General features: G+C 42.9%; 1 protein-coding gene across 7 annotated transcripts in view; it reads left to right on the top strand.

Annotated features, from left to right (window-relative positions):
- The window catches only part of robo1 (roundabout, axon guidance receptor, homolog 1 (Drosophila)), a 290,091-nt gene that overhangs the window by 246,268 nt on the left and 20,673 nt on the right, over positions 1-23,150 (top strand). For all 7 annotated transcript variants that reach the window (XM_046389557.1, XM_046389563.1, XM_046389560.1 and 4 more), the window contains 14 exons: positions 2,902-3,059; positions 7,210-7,330; positions 8,561-8,699; positions 8,891-9,018; positions 13,268-13,276; positions 14,231-14,355; positions 14,539-14,710; positions 16,256-16,461; positions 18,347-18,428; positions 18,605-18,773; positions 18,872-19,038; positions 19,140-19,261; positions 20,978-21,209; positions 22,116-22,237. In XM_046389557.1, the coding sequence (XP_046245513.1) occupies positions 2,902-3,059; positions 7,210-7,330; positions 8,561-8,699; positions 8,891-9,018; positions 13,268-13,276; positions 14,231-14,355; positions 14,539-14,710; positions 16,256-16,461; positions 18,347-18,428; positions 18,605-18,773; positions 18,872-19,038; positions 19,140-19,261; positions 20,978-21,209; positions 22,116-22,237 (1,952 nt within the window). The remainder of the gene's footprint in view (positions 1-2,901; positions 3,060-7,209; positions 7,331-8,560; positions 8,700-8,890; positions 9,019-13,267; positions 13,277-14,230; positions 14,356-14,538; positions 14,711-16,255; positions 16,462-18,346; positions 18,429-18,604; positions 18,774-18,871; positions 19,039-19,139; positions 19,262-20,977; positions 21,210-22,115; positions 22,238-23,150) is intronic.

Consider the following 23,150-nt stretch of genomic DNA (forward strand, 5'->3'; position numbering starts at 1 on the left):
CACGGCATGAGAGCCTCTCGATCCCATTTTTTCACCCAATTCTGGTCCTCGAACAGGAACAGCCTGGCAGGCGAATGAGCAAGGCCATACGTAGTACAGCAAGAAGGGAGGCTGAATGTCTTATTTGAACCAGGAGGGAGGAGGGGCACAGACAACCGATTCCACCAAGGCTGGGGATCTGACAGGGCTTCTGGCGGAAGAGTTGGGGCTTTGTACCCCATCCAGATCTGGGTATGTCTGTCTGTCTGACAGACTGTCTGACTGCCTCTGTCTCATTCTGCCTCCATCCCAAAGGATTTTGTTTTCCACTGCGCAGATGTTCAGGGCTGTCTGCTGCGCTGTACTCAGCTGTGTTTATAACAAAGAGGTGTTGGTTTGGAGGAGGAGAGAGGGCAGCGAGGTGGGGGAGTGAGTGCTATTAAGGAGGAGTGGAGGTCACTGCGCTGTTGGTGTAAACACTGGATGATGCCAGCTCTCCCTCGGGCCTCCAACTAGTCAATGCAGCACCCCCCACCCCCCACCCCCCCTTTTTTCCCCACCACACATCCCTTTTTATATTCCAGGGGGATCCATGCATCTGCATGTCAGCTGAAAGAGTTAGAGTGAGGCCAGCAGGGGAGGTAGAGACCCACTGAGAGGAGGCGATGTGCACTTAATGTCAGAGTTAAAGTTACCGAATTACTCACCCAAGCATTTATTACAGGAATGTCACAATTGTTTTACCTTTAATTTCTTAAGTATACATACTCACGATCAACGCATTATTGCTTAGCCATTTCAAACAGTATGATTGCACTTTTATACTCACTTAACAAAGCAGCAAAGAGAGATGTTTGAATATATACAATGCACTTTTGAATATTATCTGAGTCTGGCCACAGTGTCTTTGATGTTTCACTCACCTTGAAGACTTTAACGCTCTTCAGAGCAGGTTGACCTTGCTGTTACAAATTCAGTCAGTGTTTCTTCAGATGGAGCTGGTTCTCTAATGGATCGGATGTTTAGTGTTTACATTTGCATTCCTGGATGGCTGTATCTGCTTTTAACCGCACCAAATGAGCTCACTCACCACGCAGCTGCACTGCTGAGTTTGACTTGGAAGAGAGCGAGTGTAGAAAATTTAAGGGGTCACACACATAATCGTTATTCTTCTGTGCAGAGCACACTGTACATATATCTGTACAAGTATGCCTCCTCCTCGTAGGCGGCAACATCATGAGTCAGAATATCTGAGGAATCTTTTTTCTTTGTTTCTGATAAATACTTTCCCTATGCTTAAGAATTCAGGCTATGTAATATTGCAGCTGTATGCAGGGAAGTGTGGGTGTGATAATGTTGTAAAAGACTGGGGAAGTTATTACTGACCATTTTACTCCAAAACCAGGTTCCTACTGTTGGGTTGGATTCCCATTCCACATTACAAGAAGCAAAGAGCAGTATCTGGGCTCGGCAATGACCAATTAAGTGCTTAAAGGGTTTAGTCAGGAATTTGTTGGCTGTCAGTAGGTGAGGGGTCCTGGGGTGAGCCTGACTTTGATCTGTGACTGAGGTGACTTTAGTGCAAGCTGAGGAGCGTGAGACAATAGGCTGCAAAAAGCTTGTTCTTTTCCCCCAAAACACAGACATGAGCACGCAGTCACATTACTTTTCCATACATGCACAGGGATAACAATGCACATGCACAAGCTGTGCTGACCTTGCATACTTTGTGTGTGGCCTGAGTTTCAGCCTGAAATTTACAAGCACTATTTTCATATGTTTTTATATTTATATGCAGTGAAGCTGGGAAAATGATTATTGGCACACTGTGCGCAGGAGAGCGCTTGTTGCTTTTTCATTACTTTCTCCCCTCCTAATAAACCTCTGGTTTATCTTTAAGACCAAAGATATGGACTCCAGAGACATGTGGTTCTTCTGCTCCTCAGAAAATAGATACGCATTGATCTGCCTTGTTAGAACTACCGGGTTAGTTACGATATTGATATGATATTCTGATGAGGCAGGCAGGCAAAGACTAATGAATTTAGGTGAAACAGGATTTGTCATTTTGCATTCGACCCCAAACGAAAATCAGTATTGCTCAGTTCATCTCTTTAAACCCTCACATCTATTCAGTATCAAATTAGACCCAGGAACGAGAGGCTGTGGGCCTCTTATATCCGCATAATGAAAATCCATGGCTGTGTCTTCTTTTTTACAGCACCTCTACAAGGGAAAATCAATGCAAATAAGAATCATATCCCACCAAAGTCCTTAGCAAGGCAGCAGTGGTGGATTGGATCCAGTGAGGATTTTCATCTGTGTTTATGAGAGCCAGGGATGTAAATATGGAGTGTCAGGGAGAGAGAGATGAAGAGGCAATGATTGAGAGGTGATGATTAGTGCATATGGAAGAGTGTGTGTGTGTGTGCATGATTTTATGTAGGTCTGTGTGGTTCAGTCAACAAAGAGATAGGACTTTGCTATTAGAGATGTTGATGGGCACAGATATATACTCAGCATTGCTGTTGTTAAGATTCTTGACATTAAAGTTGTATTGGTGAAAGCAGAGAATTAAAAACAGCAACTGTTTAAGTCTTGTATACAGCATACACCATACATACCTTTTTTTTTTTATTTAGTCAATGCGCTAAATGCTCTGAGGAAATATTGGTGTGATTGTTACAGTTTTCATGGCAGGTTAGGTGCTGTAATAGTCAATAGTGTTCCTTATATTTTGTGTTTCAAAACACCTTGACTGCTGTTTTAACTGCCTTAAGCTTTGCAAATGTAGCAGGGAACAGCTTTAAGTATTGGGCTTTTTTAACATTGTAATCATTCACTGGCTGTGTTTTCACCAAGGGCGGTATGACATTTTGCTAATTTCTTTTTTCTTTTCTACCTCCTTCTGTTTTGTCACAGTTCTCCGCGATGACTTCAGACAAAACCCTGCAGATGTGATCGTGGCAGCAGGAGAGCCGGCAGTCCTTGAGTGTCAACCTCCACGGGGACATCCTGAACCCACCATATCATGGAAAAAAGATGGAATAAACATTGACGATCGAGATGAGAGGATCACTGTAAGATTCCTTTTTTTTTTCCTGGAAACTGTAGTGATTTTAACATTAACATTATTGCTGGGACTAATCTACTGATGAGTGCCTTGTAGACAAGAATGGCGTGTTTACATGTATGAGACAAAATGACCCAGTGATTCAAGTCAGGTCAATACCACCACTGTTTGTTGAGAGATTGATTTCTTTGGCTCATTATTCACATATAGCAATTAACAAACGAAAAGCAGCCCATTTTGGTGGCAACAGCCTCTAATGAGTCGGGTAGATGAAATAAGTCTTGCTTCATCAATCAGCAGCAATGCATTGATTAGGGATGGCCTGCTGATGAAAACACAGAGGAGAAGCATGGATCAGGGTGGAGAATCGAGCTGACTGGAATGTGAAAAGAGGAAAAAGTTGTACTCAGCAGCAGCAGCGCCTGCAGAAACTAAACAACTCTCTACATTTTACTTACAATCAAACCACCAATTATTCAGCTTTAATTAAAACAACAGCACAGCCAGCAGTACAATGTCAATCAGCTCTACAGGCTTGCTTACTAAAGGCTTGTCTTGAACAATCTTAGCTCAAACTGTCTCAACCAAACATGACTTTGTGTCTGGAGTCTTTTTCCTTGAGCAGGAAGAGACTTTTAGTTGTGTTTGATTATAGTGATTGGATGTATGCTAAGTAAAAGACTGACTCAGCACTCAGCTGACACAAGCAGGTAGTGAGGAGGAAATAGTTAGCTATGGGTCTGGATCCCATTTTCACAATGTGACTGGTGGGGTTTCAGGGTTCTGCACATCATGCAGTTGTTGAGCAGTAAAATAGTTTGGCCCCCAAGTGCTGACGATGGCTAACTTCACAGTACAGTCATGGAAAATTAAACCTTCCCCAGACAATAAATAGAACGTTCTAAAGATGTTCCACTCTGTATGCCTGTAGCGTAGTTCGGAAACACAGGCTGGCTAGTTGTGCTTAATACATTTTCATCACTTGGTAAGTTAAAATTGTGATTTATTGCTGTTGGCTGTTTTCAGTGGAGAACTTAACATGACTAACAGTTTGCTCAGCAAGGGCCAGTTGAGGTTGGGCACACTGAACCCTAATCGCAATTCAAACTCATAAACATACAAGAAATCTTTCTCTCTAAGCTGCACAGGCAGAAGATTAAGAGGATAATAGCATTAAACAAGCACATAATTTGGTTAAAAAAATCAAATAATCTTTTTCCCTGAGTTAAGTCAGTTTTTACTGCTAAACACGAAACCTCAGTGCCACACAATGAGCTCTTGTGGCCTTTCATACATGTGTTGTGTGCACACATTACTACCTACTACCTATTTTAGGCAAAATGGCACATCGCCCATCCTATCCTTTGCATGGCGGAAGGAAGGACTTATTCTTGCTGTTGTTTTTGTGATTTTGTGCACTGATGGATGAAATCCCTGGAGTAAATGTTATGAATGCTGCTGCTGTTACCAGGCTAAATGACTCAGAGTTGTGTCCTTGTAGCCTGCAGCAGTGTTGGGCCTTCTTTGGAACTGAAAACAAGGTCTGTTAGATTTAACACTGCTGCGTGGACCAGCTGGTGCTGCTCACTGTAAACTTCCTGTCAAGCAAAAAAACCTCACAGACTGAGCATTCCCAAAAGACCACTTTAAAAGTAGCGCTAAGTATGTGTAATCAACTGTGATGACAGACTGCAGTCTGGATGATGTCCTGTGGACACCCATGTTAACAGATCAAGCTATATTAGTAATAGGACAATCATGTGGTGATGTCCAAAGTTTGTTGTATAGTATAATAAATTTAGTATTGGTAAACATTGGGCCATAGAGAGGGAAGCATAGGGTGTACTCTTTATAATGTCATGAACAGCTGAGCTCGTCCAAGGGCCCCTTTGCATTGTTGTGTTTGGTTCAGTCCATTCCTCCCTCCGTGCAACATGCTGGAACGTGCAGTATCCTTGGTGATCACTGGCGATCAGAGCAAGGTCCCAAACCACCTGCAGTGGGGATTTTCTGTCTCTACTGCACTTTGCTTTGATGGGTCAGCTTGACTTTAGTTGCCGCAGTATAAACTCTGAGCTGATGTCTGCCTTCTGTTTTTCTATCTATTTGAGTCAGCTGTGTGTAAACACCAATGACATGCTGTGTGCCATCTCGCATGCATTCATGACTTCATATGGGGCGGCAGTGAAAATTTTCCCACTGAGCCATAAAAAAGTGAGGTAGGTCTATTACCTTGTAATGCTGCTGCGCCACGAGCAGCAGCTGGCTGCAGTCCTCTCAGCTTCGTCAAACGGGTCTATCAGGAACAATGAGTAGAGGATAAATAAACAGAAAAATGCCAGTATTTAAACCCAGACCACTGTCTGCTTTGAACAAGAGTGTGTCGACAACATCATAAAAGGCCAAAATGCAGCACATTGTGGTCTTTGTTTTGTGCTATAGTTGTGGCTAATTATCAGTCTGGAAAATTAACTGCTGCATGAATACCAACAGAGTGCGTGCTGAATAGAGGCTTTTTCACTATCAGCAATGCCAAATGACAGGAGACAAAAGGCAAGAGGATAGACCCATCTCCCTGTAACGCAGGGATAATGGCTAGCTTGTTGGGGCTGTGCATTCATTTACTTTAGCCAGCTCTCAGAGTCCCTGCTGCTCTGGCACTCCAAATATGCCTGTGTAGAATGGCAAACTGCCACAGACACTCGGAGGTAAGAATATGAATGGAGTGGACAGGGCCTTAAGTGGATCCTCATGTCAAAACCCTGTGGACCCAACAGTACACCCCCCTCTTTCTCTGCTGTATGGTCTGCCCTGACCTTGGGCCTTTGTGAGTGTCACAGTGTTTTAGCTGTTAAGCCTTTCCTCAAACAAACAGTAACATAATGATACTTCAAACCCCTCCAGCACCACGGGGTGCCCTAAATAAGGCAGACTTCCGCTGGCTCTTCAAGTCTTTCTGCCTCCTGCTTTACCATGAATATTAAAGAGGGGTGAAGGGCTGAGGAATGCCACCAGAACCAAAAGAATATATCAAGTTGCAAAATTGTCCTTGAGGAATCTTATATTTATACTGGCTGCTTTCTAAAAACAAATGGACAGACACACGCTTGTCATGTACAGGTGGGGAAAACTTGACTGTATTGGTATATGAAGTACAGTAATGTAGATGTACTGACACATATCATAGCACACATGTAGTAGTGCTTGAGTTTAAACATGGTAGTCAGGGGAAAGCAAATTTTTTGCAATATTTTGTGTCAAGTTCTCTGTGTTGGTTCTTTAATGAGGGTATCAATTACATGCTTGCAGGAGGTGCTTCTGGTCTTGCAGGCTGTTGTGAGCATTTCAAACCTTAAGCCCCATCAAGGCACACAGATCACTGGTACACCACACTATTGTCTGTCTCTGCACTGACTGGCATGGTTGGGAGCTGAGAGACAGGCTGAAGGCCTGTGCTGGGGCCAGGGCTGCCTTTCTGACTGCCTGAGAACAAAGCACCTCCTCTGGCCTGTAATCAAAGCCCTGGGAAATAACAGACATGACATTCACCTGGACAAACACACATTCAGTGGCTGGTGTGTGTCCATGCTTGAATGTATGTTCACTTGCTCTCGCTTGTAGTTGTTCATCATGTGCACAGAAAAAAATCCAAGAAACCTGTTTTTTAAAACATTCCTAACAATAATAGATGAAACTGTCCTGAAGCTCTTTGTGGCGACTGCAAAAGTGCTTGCAGACATGCAGTGCCTCAGGTGTTCCCTCAGGGACCTGCAGTTGTGTTGGACTGGGAAAGTGTTCTTTGGCTCAGCTTACCCTTAAGAGGAAGAGGCCAACCGATTACGATTTAGACTTCAAGTGGAAGCTGAGGGGGAACAGCAAAAACCGACAAGAGAGAGTTGGTCTCGTCTCTGTAAGTGCTGAGCAATAATCCAATATAAAGCAATCTTTAGCACCCAGCCATTATGTGTTTGTGAGCACATTTCATCATGGTGTTGCAATGGCTTTTCGGTAAGTAAATGCTTACAGGCATTCTTAAATGCAATTAGGAAATGTTTGAGCTATACTGTTTTCTGTTGTCTCTGCGTCAACCACTGGCCCCAATATTACTGTTTTTTTTCTCCTTGTTTAACCTCTCGCCCCCTCTTCTATTCCCACAGATCCGCGGAGGGAAGCTGATGATCACAAATGCGCGGAAGAGTGATGCTGGGAAGTACGTGTGCGTTGGCACAAACATGGTTGGAGAACGTGAAAGCGAAATAGCTGAGCTTACTGTACTTGGTAATTAATCCTTTTTTCCTCTATTAGAGTATCTCAGTGTCTACTTAACTTTCTATCTACATGCAATCCACAAACATGCACGCACACATATCTGCATACATTTATTTTTGTTTGTTTGCAGTGAGATACAGAATCCAGATGTGAAACTTTTATTGTCTATTTCTCAGGGAACTAAATGGTGTTGCTGACCTTTATCAGATAGAGCATGAGATGACCTCAAATCTCACACTTAAATTCACCTGAATCCCACGCTGGGCTCAGCCGCTTCATTCCTATGACCAGCTGCAGCCTGTTTCACCATGAGTGACCTCTGACCCTGATACTCTCCTGTGGCCCAAGCAGAGAGCATGTCCAGACTACTGATTTTATCACCACCATTTTTGTTTTTACTTCCTCCACCTCTTCTCCTCAGAGACCTCTTGCAGTGTGTGAGACAGAACAACAGCAAAACCATAAAGAAAAACAATTATATTGAAATAATACTGTCAGGGATCAAATGAGGCCAACTTATAGCTTGTGAGCTTGCCCAAAAGAGTGAATATCTGAACCCAGAAACTTGTTAATCATAAACTACCCTGGTTAGTTTTTGGGACCAAGTCTGAAGAAGGCATGTGTTCACAACAGCTGAAAGCATTTTTTTTTTCCCCCAAAAATAAACATTGGAAGTGCTGTGGTGACCTTGTACTATCTTTTGCAATTTGGTGACCTGAGAGAATCAGAGCTGGACTTCAGGGTAGTGAGTTAGCAAGGTGATGGCAGAATTTTGACTTTCTGGTTTTATTCAGTGTCCTGTTTTCAATTCATTTACTCTCTTGTCATGTGTAATTAAGACCACGTACTGTGCCACAAAGCAGTAATTATTTCCTGTCCTTATGAGTAAGTCTACTGTCTACTGTCTAGTCTAGACTGTATTTTTTTATTAATCATAAACTGGCTACCTTCTCGTCAAGGCTTTGTAGACAAACTCAATTGGAATATTTCACATTATTTTATTATTTTTATCCAAGGATACATTACAGGACATAAAGCTAAAGCATGTTTTTTTTCCACTGGGTTCATTCATTTTCAAATCAGTTTTAAACCTGAAAACTGGCTAAAGAACAAAACCAAAATTTATTGAGGGGATCAAAGAAACATGTTTAATGGCTTTATCTTAATCAAAACATTATTTCAGTACTACTGTTATGTGCTCTGTGATTTTTCACTCGTGTGCTGTTTTTATCTATGCAGAGCGTCCCAGCTTTGTACGTCGCCCAGGTAGCCAGGTGGTGTTAGTGGACCAGAGTGTAGAGTTCAGGTGTGAGGCCCGTGGCGACCCAGTTCCCACCGTGCGCTGGAGGAAGGACGATGGCGATCTGCCCAAAGGACGGTATGACTCATAGTCTGGTCCCCTTTCATCATACAATGCCTTCCTCCCTCAACCTCTCCCTACCTTTGTTTGATCCCCTGCTCGCTTTTGTCTGTGCCGTCAGCTGACGCATGTTGCACCGAGTGAATCTACGTGTGCAAAGTTTTTGTGTGTTTGACAATGTTTGATTCACGAAAACCTGTTTAATCCAGGTATGAGATTCGTGAGGACCACACCCTGAAGATCCGTCGACTGACCTCAGCTGATGTAGGCTCCTACACCTGTGTGGCAGAGAACATGGTGGGCAAGGCGGAGGCATCGGCCACGCTCACCGTCCACGGTAAGACAGAATACTGGTACCGTTAAGTCTCTCTTTATGTTCGTCAAGATATTTCATGTATAGCCATTTAAACAGCTATTCTAAATTCATTTCCACTCCGGGCTATTGTTGCAGCTTGATTCAAACGCAATTTAGCCAAGCCACATTGCAATATTAGCCTTCAGCTTTAGTGCTACACGGCCATCACTTTCAACTATTCTCTCTCAATTAGCTGATTGATTTCTAATGAAAAGGAACGCAAAAATCCATAACAGCTGCAGAGTTGTGCACATGGGAGCTGAGCGGCAATCGATTTCATTTGCCCTATACAAGTGGCATTTTTCTGAAGGGCTGTCTTCCTTCATGTTTTCAGACATACGGTACTATTTTCGAACCTACAGAATATCTGTGTGTCTCCTGTGGCCCTCTCCATTGGACATCTTATTAACACAGTTGGAATATAAAGCAGTCGGTCACACAGTGTGAACATTCAGAAAGAAACCATTCAGAGGAACTGGGGGCTGGGATCACCCCCAAGCCCTCCTGAGAATCAGAGGAACACAGGGGCCATTTAACAGCAAACTAATGGGAATGTTGGGAGTCGGGTGAGAGAAGAAGGGAGGGGAGGGGAGGCAGGCTTAGCGCATGGGAGATGGGGACACTGAGTATGTTGGTCTTGGTGGCGGCTCCCCACTGATGCAGAACGAGTTGGGAATTGGGGCTGGAGGCGATTGTGGTGAAGAGGATAGAGGTGGAGATGTTTCTGTGGTGAGGTCTGTCATATTAATGTCACTTCCAGCAGTCAGTGCAGCAGAAATGTAAAGAGACAAGGCAATTCTATTGCTCTGCCAACCCCCACTCACAAACACAGATATTTCTTCTTCACATGGTTACCCTTAGCAATTATTTCTTAATTTTCTCCACAAGACAACAATCTTTAGATTGAGCAAAATTAGGCACACCTGCCAATACACCCGTCAATATATCTACTTCTCTTATTGCCTTTTTTCGCTCTTTCCCTCTCCTTGATGGAAGTGTAGTTAATGAAGGGGAACACCATTGATGCACTAATTCAATAAGGTGTTCTTCAGACTTAGAAACATTTTTGAAATGCTAAAGCCTGCTAAAACTATTCGTCGACTGTAATTGGAGTTAGAAAGGCGAGAAAACCTAATGTAAAAGTTCTTAAATCGATTGCATTTAAGCAGTGAAGAACCTCTGCCATAGATGTAGAGGACAAATGTCAGTGCTTTTTTAAAGAAGTAAGATCAGGTGAGTAGTGTAGAATAAGTAATAGGAATCCTTGTTGTGTTCTGATGGTAAGATCAGACTGAAGGATGAACCTCCAGATTTTCAAAGTTCCTAGATTCATTTCCATCTACTCTTATATCCTTGAGATTCATCCAGACCCGGACATGAGGAAGCCAGAGAGGCCGTGGGCACTGAGCAGTCCAGCTAATTAAAGACAAGCAGGCCACAGTCCCACGCCTGGAAATGACATGCTTCTAATTACAGATGCGAGCGTAGGAAAGGAAAGAAAAGCCGGGTAATTGTAGGTCTGAACAGGCCAAAGTAACAGAAACGATGTATAGGTGGTGAGATGTCACTGTAGTAGTAAAGACAACAGTAATGTGCGGGGCAGGAGTTTAGTCTGTGGGTTTAGCGGTCAGTGCTGTCGCTTTACATCAAGAGTCAAAGTATGGTAAGATTGCCGATCCACTGCATAACTGAACCGCTGAATAATGTGATTTCAGTGGAAGTGAGCGACTGGCAGAGAGAACTACACCACAGAATTGGTAATTGGTAATTTGATATTTAAGGATGAAGTGGAATTAATGTAAATATTCTTTAAACTCATGCTTTTCTGCTAAATCTGCTTTGATGCATCAATGGACTATAAAACCAAAAGAATTAAAATTTAATTTTATGTGTGTATGAAATATAGAAGCCACCCCTTGCAGTGTCGTTATGCAGTTTGCTTATATACTGCAATATGGTACGTAAAAATTATATTAAAAATGTAGTGAGACATATAATATTGAAGATACTATCTTATAAAGCAACTCCCTTTTAAGAGCTGGACAGTTTAAAAGAAGAATCCAGCTCTGTGTGGACCAAGGGAGATTTTCACACTTCCAGGGTTAGATTGTAAGGGAACAATGGCAACATTGTGGAAGTGGTGCCTTGGGCTATTTTTCTTTCAGTGTGCTCTGCTCTTGTTACTAACTTAATCTGTGAATGATTGTCTTACACACATGTTTGTCAGTCTACTACACCTTCGTTGGGCTTATAAATATGTCAAGTAAAATATTTCACTGATTGATGGAAGAAACTCATAACTGGCCAAGTCACCAGGCGTATTTATGGTTTTGTCGTAAAATCATTAATCTAAGCCACATGAGAATGCAGTAGTGAGATAGGCCGTTCTTCTGTAAGGTCTGCTTAGGGTGTGCGAACATCTGAAAATGTGTTTTTAAAGATTTAAGGATCGCATAAAGGCATGTAGATCTTTGTCTGGTGTGGTTCAATAATGTTTATACTCTATTTTGTTAATTAAACCTCACCAGCTGACTTCCTCTATAGGAGTGTAAACACACTGTGTCAGACTGTGTTGGACAGAATTCAGAAAACCAGCCTGTTATTTTTTCTCAGCCAGTTAAGTTTGCTATTAGCAGTGATTTATGTTAAAAAAGAAGTCCTTGAATGGAAAGGTAGTCCCTAGAGCAGTGTTGCTAATAACCCATGTAAAGGCTCTGGAAGGAGACTTGGAACTGGTGCCAAAAAGAAAGTAAATGAGAGGAACTTTCTTGTCAGCAGCCTGTGTGCTCAGTGATGATAAATACCAAAACCTGGTTGGGTGCCACAAAGAAGGGATTCTTTGTGTCACTCTATCTCTGTATCTTTGCATTTGATTTATCTAAGTTATGGAATAGATCCTCTTTGTGCGTTACTCTCTGTTACACAAAAATTGTGTGAAACACATTTGTACAGTATACCAAATTTCAGAGAGTGACAGAACATTTAAAACTACAGAGCTCCCAATGGAAGCCCCAGTTCCGCCGCTTGCCGTCCTGCGCTTGTGTTGATTTTAGGTCTACTGAAGAGCAGCACTGCTCAAATCCCCATTTATATCCCTGCTGTGGTCTTTGGTACTTAGCCTGCTTTCTATTGGGCTGAAGGCCAAAGTGTTCTCCTCAGCCACTCTGATCATCTTATTGATAGAGACTCCCCTCTGCTCTGTACGCTAGCAGAAAGCCCACAACAAAGTAACCCGGCCAGATTTAAGGCTCACCTCTCCCTCCGGGTCCACAACTGTGATCACAGCAGCATGGGAGAGGTAGGGTTACCTAATTAAAGGCTCAGACACACATGAATGGATATGTGTAGGTGTTTTAGTAGGGTTGTGTATTTGTGGGTGTGTATGGTCCCATGATTGTGTGTATTTAGAGCCTCTTGCACATGGACAGTGGTGAGCGTCTTCTTCTGGGAGTGTTTGATGTAAGTCTTATCTGCATTTTAAAGGCCAGCAGGGGGAGGGGGATGGGTTGGTCATTACTTTGACTGACAGCGTTTATGTTTCTGTGGGAGCCGTTGAAGCAGACAGATTAGATAAGGTGAGTGATTGGCCGGGGGAGATTTACGGCCAAAGACTGACAGTTAACATTCACCTTGTGGTTTTATGAATCGGGCTTACATTTGCAAGGCTGTGCTTGAAGGACTGTGATCTAGCTGCTCCTCAGGGTGCCCTAAACCTCATTAAAGGTACAAGGACGTTCACACAACACCTGGAAAGAGAGGAAGAAAACAACAAAGCATTGTGTTGCTAAGCATAGAACATCTGTGTTGTGTTTCACGCTAACGTCTGTGTGCTTTTATTCTTTTTCTTGTTCTTTTTTTTTTTTTTTTTTTTTTTTGCCATTTTGTGATTTTGCTTTACTGAATCCAGGATTTTTTCTGATCAGTTTCCTTGTCACAAAACTTAGAAGGAGCTCTGAATTAGATGTTCTTCAGTATTTTCATTGCGTGTGCATTTTGATGCATTCCTGCTCACTCATGGTAAATATTCTTTGCTGTGTGTATCATCCAGTCCCCTGGGTTTCAGTGGTGGCTGAAATGTGACATGTCTTTTATTCAGAGAATAACATGATTACTTGTACCCATGGACATCACATTATTATTTTCCTTATCTCTCCTCTTTATGTCACGCTGTTTATTATTTATTTATTCATCTGTGGGTTTTTTTGTTGTTGTGTTTTTGTTTCCTTTTTAGTCATGTCTGGTAAGTTGAAATGTCACCCGTCACCTATTCACCGCCCTGACAGAGACAGGAAGCTGTCACAACCCCCCTTCCATCCTCCTTCCATCACTTCTCCACCCTCCAATCAGCATTCATGTTTCGGTTGTCATGGGCAACAGTGACAAAAGGACATTAATCGGTAAAAATATGTTCAGCTTGGGCCTCCAAGGTAAAGCTACATCATTTCATTCTATTATTTTCTCCTTTTATGCATTACCAAACACTATCTTGTTCATGGACAGATTATGTCTGTATTTCAAATGACAGTTTTCAGATTGCTTTATTTTAGTACAACATTGCTGTTGTATAAAAATGATTACATCATTATATATATGTGATATTTGAGGACACATCCATGTCCTTTTTTTAAAACTGGCCTGCCCCTGGACGTCTACCTTCAGAGTGCATCTCCTCACATAAATGGCCTATTAGACCAGCAAGGCCTAGTGTCACTGTAGAGCTGCATGGGTGACATTGGGCTACCGCACTACACTTTAGACTGAGATGGAATTTGTCATTAAGATGTATGAATACTGCATCCTGGTTGAGGCCAACACTATTGGAGGGTGTCAGCTTGGACAGATGGCTCAAATTTATTCCCCATTTCCATGTAAATTTTAATGGGCCATGCCCATGCAAATGAGGGGGCTTAGGAGTAACCCTGTTTTTTTTTCTCTATTCATTACATGTATAATATGTCTGCATTTTCAAGTTAAACAGCATACTGTGTAATCTGCTGTACACACACTAAATTGAGAAAGAAAGTAGTGAATAGAGCATATTTGAATACAGACACCAGAGTTGTAGTCAGATTTCTTTTGTCTTTCATTCAGATTGTCCAGACCACATGCAACTGTAATATTATGATAACTATAATAATATAATATAGTGTGTTTGTGTATTCAATGGCTAACCATTCTCGTGGCTGTCCTCCAGTGCCCCCGGCGTTCGTGGTGAGACCAAGGAATCAGGTGGTCGGGGTTGGCAGAACGGTCACCTTCCAGTGTGAGGCCACTGGAAACCCACAGCCAGCCATTTTCTGGCAGCAAGAAGGCAGCCAGGTAACCAAAGTGAATTACATTAAAGGTTTTCATTACAAAATGGCTCTTTATTTACTGGGGAATACGCTAGCATACTCAAACAAAACTTGTAAAAGAACTGTTTTATGAGCACAGTTAACTTCTTCTGGCCGAATACCTGTTAATAAAAGTCTGACTATATGGAATCTGTTTTTATCCCCACAGAACCTGCTCTTCTCCTACCAACCTCCTCAACCTTCCAGCCGATTTTCTGTTTCTCAAACCGGTGACCTGACCATCACTGATGCTGAACGCTCAGATATGGGATACTACAGCTGCCAGGCCCTCAACATCGCGGGCAGTGTCATCACCAAGGCTCTGCTAGAGGTCACTGATGGTAGGCAACCTTTATTTTAACCCAATTTTTGTATACAGCAAAGCCTCCAACAGAATTAGAAGAACACTGAAAGAAAACTTTCAGCTGTTCATCTGAAATGCTGTGGTAGTGCTGTAGATCATATTAATATCCAAATTGAGGTTTGTGAGGTTTGGTCTGGCCTGTTCGATGTGTTCCTGTCAGAGGTAGAGACTCTCTGGTGCCTGTGCACCCAGACCGTGGCTCAGTATTTGGCTTCACTAGATTCACACTGGCTAATGTCTTCTTTGGTATTCCACGGCTGGCTTGCTGCTGTCTACTGTTGGAAGACTGTGGCTGTGTGGTGAGGTCTGGACTGGGTCCTCTAATTACTCTGCTAGCCAGTCTCTGTCAGCCTGGTGGATCAACCTTGGCTTCATTTCCACCATTCCCACAGCGATCTGGACACCTATTATTTTGTCTAAGGCACACCTAGATTCATCCCTTCATTTACCAAATGTCCTTCATCATTTCAGGCCTACAATGGTATGCTCCGTATCTCTCTCTGCTCTTCTTTCTCTCATTCTGTCATGCTCACTGGATAATAATAACAGTTATTAAAGTGAACAGACCGCTCTGAGGCCACCACTTCTCCGCAGGCAGATCTGGTAATTACAGGTCATGCTGACAATGTTTTAGTAATTGTGCCGTCCCCGGCACAAAAGCAAATGCATAGTGGCCCAGAGATTATGCTGCAGCATGGTTCTGAGGATCCATGTGCACATACATACATCATTATGTGTTGCTTTTACACTGTGTTAGGTATTAATTTGATTGCTCCCCACTGAATGCATCTTGCTTGTAAATCAGTGGGGCTGACAGCAATGGTTATCAATAGTGCTATGAATGATAATAATAATAATCAGAGAGAGGCAGACAACCTACAGCAGGAACATGATGAATCACACACAGTAGAGACAAAAAATTCTGGTGCATGTAATGAAAGTCTTTCTTATATGTTCTCCCAGCCCCTCTCTTCTCTGCATTACAGCTTTTCTCTTTTTGACAAATCCATCCTTTCTCTCCTTGTCTTTGTTGTTTGTGTGTACTGTTTATCTGCTCAGGCTAGATGTTTTTGTAAGCATTTTCTCCCTTGTTTTGTGTTTTATGGCTGGGGGATGGGTTTGGGGATTGTTGGCCGTGAGCATTCGCATGTGTAGTGCCAGGCGTCTGGTAGAGCTGTAGCGAGAAGACCGAAGTATCTGAGGCCGTTTCATTTTAATTATGCTGCTGCTTTTACTTGGCGGAGTTCAACTCCTGCTGCTGAATGATTAGAAAATTGTTTCCATTTCTTAAAATTGGATTTCATTCCTCTGCCACTATCCTTGCAGTTTTCACATGCTTACATTGCTACACTCTGTTTGTCAGACGCTCACCGTTCTGCGCCTTTTGTGTATTTTCCCTCACAAGCTGGATATAATTAACTGAATCCACGGTACCTTGTGTACCTGCTACAGCACATGAACACCTTCACGGTTTCTCTCCTTCCAACTCTCCGCATAATTGATGGTTCTCTTTATTCCACAGTTGTGTCGGACCGCCCGCCACCAGTTATCCGGCAGGGCCCAACCAATCAGACGGTAGCTGTGGACGGCACGGTGGTCCTCAACTGTGTGGCATCAGGGAACCCCACCCCAACCATCCTGTGGAGAAAAGATGGCGTCTTGGTGTCCACACATGACTCCAGGGTCAAGCAGCTGGACACAGGTGCACTACAGATACGCTATGCAAAGGTAAGACACCTGCACACATGAACCAACATGCTCAGATTCCTTTTTCAACATCAAGCAAAGTAAACATACAACACAGCACCTGGTACTGCTCTGTGTTCTTAATTCGACTATGAATGTGTAAACGTGCCTGGCATTTCTCTATATATTTATATAATTATGTTTCTGATTAAGGTTTTCTATTAGGCTGCCTTTAATGTCTAAACTCATTCAAATTTCACTTCAAAGTTGCCCATATCCTATCATATAATGTGCCTGGTAAACCCCTGCTGGTTGGTAAATAAAGCATGTGTTCCCTGCCAGCAAGCAGCCCTCAGTGGGCTGTCAGTTAGTTGTCACAGGTTTGAAATGGAGCCTGTGAAGTCGAACAGTCTGTAGTTCCTGTCAGCCAGCAAACACAGTGGGTTTTGTGTGTAATTTTGTGTGTAACCATATGTGTGTGAGTGTGTGTGACGGCAATTTGTGTGATGCTGGACACACTCTTAGGCAGAGAGAAGTATGGGGTGCTGACGTGTCTTCCAGATGGAGGTGTCCCAGGGTCAGAGTTCATGTCAGTTTGCTGTGTTCTGATGAATGCTGGCATGTCTTGCGATGACAAGATTGCAGTGTGATTGGGCCGCCAGTGTGAGGCAGGCATAAAGAGATGCGTCTCAACCCTTCTCCTAGACGAGGAAATTCCGCAGGCACTTTACATTAATGAACTTGTCATTTCTCCCTGAAAACATTTTAATGAAGATGTCTTTGATGCGTGAGGTAATTTATAAATGTGGTCGTGTGACTGTTGTTGTTGTTATTGTGTTTGAATAAATTATCTTACCTGCCAGACAAATAAACACACCTTGAGGGTCATCTTCACACTCAGCTATTCAAACAATTTATCTCTTTCTGTTTTTCTCTCTTCATTTTGCTTACACACTAGCACGGTAGCCCTTAGCGTGCTATGCATCATCAACAAACCATAACAGAATTATTTGTTTCATTTTAGCTGCAGTTGACAGAGTAGACATCTTTAGAAAAACGGCAGTGTGAAAATATGGCTTTGCCAACAGGGTTATGTTTAGTGTTTTGTTTATTAGCCTGTTAGCTAGCACAATATCTCAAAAATCTGCCAACCAATTTCAGTTAAATGTGATGGAAATGTAGGCCATGAGCCATGATTTGTCTTAGGTCAGGAGCCAAAATACAGATGTCGATCTGAGAAAGTGCTTTTTTTCCAGTTTTATTTTCTCATAAGCTACTGCACTTTCAGTGAAAAACATTCTGGCCAATGTAGCGCATTATTGCCTCTATCTGCTGTACATGTATTTTGATGCAGATCCAAATCAAATGCAGATTTTCTAAGGTTAAAATAACAAACTTCAGCCCGGTAAGTCCCTTCTTGTGTTGTAGTCCCTGAACTAAAATGTAACTAAACTACAAACTACCGCTATGCAGTTTACCAATGCACATTACTCTTTTGTTTATTTAAATTTTAATGAACCAACCCTTTCTCATGAAATTGAGGTTTGACCGAATATCATCAGCAGCCTACAGATTGTCACTACATCTGTTGCACAGAGCAGTTGACACACCATTTCTGACACTCAGGGGGATGGTAAAGAGAGAAAAGGGTCTCCAATTAGTCTATGATCCTGTGAAAATCTTTTCCATTTGACTAGCAATGGTCTGCCACTTGGCCTTTCCAGCTGCTTTCCCCCAGTTTCTGCTATGAAAGAGATGATACTGAGATTATCAGGCAATGACAGCTGCCTGCTACAGACTCCACCAGAATGTCAATAAGCAGAGCAGTGATGGTGGGGGTGAGATAGCAAGAAGCAGGCAACTACCAGTTCAGCACACATTTAAATAATTTCCATTTAACCAAATATCCGTTCCTCTCCTCGGCCAGCTTGGTGACACTGGAACCTACACCTGCATCGCCTCCACGCCCAGTGGAGAGGCCTCATGGAAAGCCTACTTAGAGGTCCATGGTAAGTCTAATCCCAGTACTGAGGTTTAGTTTCATGTTTTCATGTTCTTATTCTACTTTAAGTCAAACAAAGAGAGGTAATATTGAACACTGTAGATGTTTTGAATGCCTTTTCACAGAAATAGCAATAAACTACAATATTGCTTGCTTCTTCCCTTCTGTCTGCTCTACATTAAGAGTTTGGAGTCCCAGTCCAGCCAAACAGACCTACTGACCCAAACCTGATCCCCAGTGCCCCCTCCAAACCTGAGGTCACTGATGTTACCCGCACCTCTATCACCCTTTCCTGGAAACCTAATCCTAATGCTGGAGCCACACCCACTTCCTATATAATAGAGGCCTTCAGGTAAAAGCAGTCAGCTCAACAACTGACAAAAACATAACAATTTCACAGCTTTATTAAAGCCCTTTTATACTTTAATTCTCTCTGCTGTGTGTCCACAGTCATGCATCAGGGAGCAGCTGGCAGACGTTGGCAGAGCATGTGAAAACTGAGTCATTTGTACTGAAGGGCTTGAAGCCTAGCGCCGTCTACCTCTTCTTAGTACGGGCAGCCAATGCCTACGGGCTGAGTGATCCCAGTCCTATCACTGATGCTGTGAAAACACAAGGTGAGAACTGTCTCCTTCGATATACATTACACCTGTGGTTGTTCTGTAGTTTCATTCTTCTTCTTCTTCTTCTTTTTTCATGTCTGTGCCTCTGCATACAGATATCCCTCCAACCAGTCAGGGTGTGGACCATCGTCAGATCCAGAGAGAGTTGGGAGAAGTGGTCATCCACCTCCACAACCCCACCATTCTCTCCTCCTCCTCTGTCAGGGTGCAGTGGACAGTGAGTATAATTTTCCCCATGGACACATTATTGTTGCTTCTTTTTCTTAAGACAGCTGCAGCATAGCTACAGATTGCCATATGGATCACGGGTACAGCTGGTCACCAAAGCTCCAAGGTTAGTTTAGTGATACGCCTACGGTCAATTTGTCAGGCCACTCAGCCGAGCTAATTTGCTAACGTCCCAGCACCCTGCAAAGGAAGGACACTGCAGAGAGCAACCTGGAACCCAGTCCAAGTGTTCTTAGTGTCCATCTGGCATGAGCCTGGACTGGTCGACTGGCTAGAGACCAAGAAGCTGCAGCTTTGCCCACAGTGGACCCAAAACCCAGTGGACCCAAAACCCAGACTATAGAGCCCATCTTTCTGCTGTAGTAGTAGTAGTGCCATATAGCAATATGTGGCGTGCCAGTCTGTGCCCTCTAAGATTGAAAACACTTGATGGCTGTTAAAATAATACAAGTGAGAAGGAAGAGGCGGCCAACTCATGCCCATAAGTGGAAATGGCTTACAGATGTTAAAACAGATAGGTGGGAGTGGAAGAAGTAGAACTTATGGTGGCATTCCTTTACTGTTACAAGCTGAATATGAAGTACTAATGTTCACCTGCAACTAGTCTGCTTACTGTACGTACTGTGTTTTAGATTACGAGACAATAAAACTATACAGTGTGGTTGTCCATCATACATAGTAGTTATTAGTCTGAGGGATGGCTCACTGAAGGGTAAGAACAGTCACTGTTGTGTGTCTTTTGACTTAAGGCCACCCCCGCATTCCCAGGTATTATGAAGTGCCATTGTGAATGATGAATGGGACCAAGGAAACGTGAAAAAGATACTGACATGTCAAGACTGATTTAAAACATTACTGCCCAGTTACCCTGGAATGTTTAAGAATAACACATGACATTAGGGAGACTGACATTATTGTCAAGTGCCACGGTTTTCTTGTTTTGCAAGGTGAAATCTGTTCCCACTGTGGAGTTTCTTGGTTTTACATTTTCCTTTGTGTTGTGGTAAATGGTTGCACAGTTTTCAGGCTAATGAAGACCACCTGAGCCGGCAGTATATTTTACAGGGGAAGGATAAGGAAATCACTAAAATCTTTACAAGCCAGGGCTGCTTGCCTTCCACAGGGACTCATAGGGATATTAGCATACTGGTTAGTGGTTATTCTTTTCTCCAACCATGTTGGATTGCAAAGCAACATCAATTATCCCAAGATTAAACTAACAGACAAATCTCTTCCAATTACATTGACTCTCTTTATTTAGCTGCATAAAATACAATTTTACTTGCTGTGTTCTCTGCCGATGGTACTCTGTATAAAGATCCACTTTTTCCCCATTCAGTACACTGGAGAGCAGGACAGGATGAGACAGGCTGTTCTGGGAGTCTGGGCCCTATTTAACCAGCTCCAGACTTAGAGGAACCTCTGGCCAATGACCTCATACTGTGGTTTGCAAAATATCGCTGCTGCTCCAAATGGCGCATAGAGAGACAGTCAAAAGGAGATGTAGATGTGGATAGATAAACAGAGGGGTGATGTGATGCGTTAGCACCCCATTCCATACAGTGCCTGGTGTATCAGTTGCACAAATCCATTGTGGTCCAGTGATGCTATATGTTACATTACTGTGTGATTTTGCAGTGTGAACTATGAAGCAGCTAATCGAGTGGATCTGACGCTTTTGCTGTGTTCCCGTGCCACTGACTAGGTGGAGCAGCAGTCACAGTACATCCAGGGCTACAAGGTGATGTACAGGCCTTCACCGGAGGGGCAGCAGAGGAGTGAGTGGGCTGTGTTCGAGGTGCGCACCCCTGGGGAGGACAGCGCTGTTGTGCCACAGCTTCGCAAGGGAGTCACATACGAATTCAAAGTCCGCCCCTTCTTCAACGAATTCCAGGGAACAGACAGTGATGTCAAAATTGGCAAAACGCTGGAGGAAGGTGGGGGGGTGTGAATGCGTGTGACTGTGTGCACGTTTGCCTCAGTGCTCGCATGTGTGCATGCATGTTTTCATGTTTACACAGTTTTATATGAGCAGCTTGCATGTGTGAGAGCATACAACAGCTGTTCACAGCAGGCAGTGAGGACAGGATTATGTTATGTTTAAATGTGGTGTATTCAAGCATGCTAGGGTGCATGTTCAGCTCTTTAAAGGGCCCTATGGAAAGCTATACAACACTCCAGTGCAAGTGTTGTACTAATTTGTCATAGGGTGTGGTTGTGGCAGTCCCATGAGGTTTGGTTGAAACCCAACTGCAAATTTTAATCTGTAGCAAGCAGTGAGTGAAATGGGAGTGTTGAGTGTTCACTAGAGTTTTTTTGTGTGTGTTGCATGTGTGGGAGCGTTTTGATCTTTTTTCTGCTGGATTCTCTTTTGTTCCCAGTTTTGTTGATAATTGTTTTCATGTTTCTCTAAACATAATGTGTGTTCTCCCTTAAGCAGAAAAATGCCTCTTTCTCTGATTTTCAGACACACCGTGATTATGTCTTTTATGTTGTGTTCATAATTAATTTTAGTTTAATTACCACTGGACCACAGGTTGGCGTTCACACATCGCCACGTAGTCCACCATCATAACGCCACATCTTTTATGAGCAAACAGTTATCTGCTTTTGTTTACCCACAAAAACGCTTGTATTAAACAAACTCAGTTTTAAGATAACAGCATCATAATTTTGATCATTAGTCCTTTGTTCTTGCCTCAGCATCAGCCACACACAGAGATAAAGGACAAATTCTGACAGCTACATGGGGTGAGGGGAGACAGGGAGAGACTGCATGGAAAAAATATCTGTCTCAAATATGAAGGTGTGTTTTTTTTTTATCTTTTGTCTGCTCCCCTCAGCCCCCAGTGCCCCGCCTCGTGAGGTTACAGTGACGGAGAGTGGGGACAATGGGACCGCCATCGTGGTCTCCTGGCAACCCCCACCAGAAGAGGAGCAGAACGGGGTGGTCCAGGAGTACAAGGTAACCGAAAAAGAAAGAAGAAAAAAGCCAGCAGCTACTTCAGGTGTGAGCAAGTGAGACTTGCAGTGTAGAGGCACACAATGGAGACACAAACAGGGATAAAGACAGAGTAGATAACAGAGGCAAGGCACAGACATGGAAAGGTAATGAATTCCTGGTCGAGGCACACCTTTGTACACTCCTCAGTGCTTTTCCTTCTATGTGATGACAGAGACTCAGAGACAGGAGAGCGAAGGCAGGGGAGCTGCTTGAAATTGCTATGAAACAGTGCCATCTGGTGGTCATGGTATACTCACACATCATGTGCCCCTCCAAAGGCGCATGTTAGTGAGGAGCAATTTCTGTGGTAATTATTAATAGGCTTCCTTTTTTTTTTCTCTAATAGTAGTTAGGAATTAACTGGTTGATTCCATTTTATTATGTTGTTAGTTGAGATAAATTGTTTGACTTTCATAACCTTTTCCATATAGATGTATTTAAGAGTCCTGACACAAATTAGAATTAAAAGAGCTCAATATTTAAACAGAACAAACTACATACAACTTAATTATACTGTATGCATTATATAATTTAGTGGAGGACTATAAGAAGCTATAAGAATGACAAACAGACCTCCATTATATTTCCAGTCATTTCTTTGGTCTATGGCTGTGCTAATGCATCCTTCAACCTACAGCAGCTTTCTCTGAGTCCCCTTTTCCTCCACCTTACTTGATAATGCACTGTCATTTTGTAACCACTCCACTTTGGACAGCACTGTCCTCTCATTGATTATGCTGTGGACATCCTGCAAAGCCTTTTTTGTGTCACAGGGAATGTAGGTTAGTGGTGGAGGGGGAGACGTAGCAGAGCCAGTAAGAAAGTTAAGCTACTGTTAATTTTCCAGGTAAATGTTTTCTGGTGATAGGCTTTA

The sequence above is a fragment of the Scatophagus argus genome, chromosome 5 (assembly GCF_020382885.2).
Source record: "Scatophagus argus isolate fScaArg1 chromosome 5, fScaArg1.pri, whole genome shotgun sequence".
Taxonomy (NCBI): domain Eukaryota; kingdom Metazoa; phylum Chordata; class Actinopteri; family Scatophagidae; genus Scatophagus; species Scatophagus argus.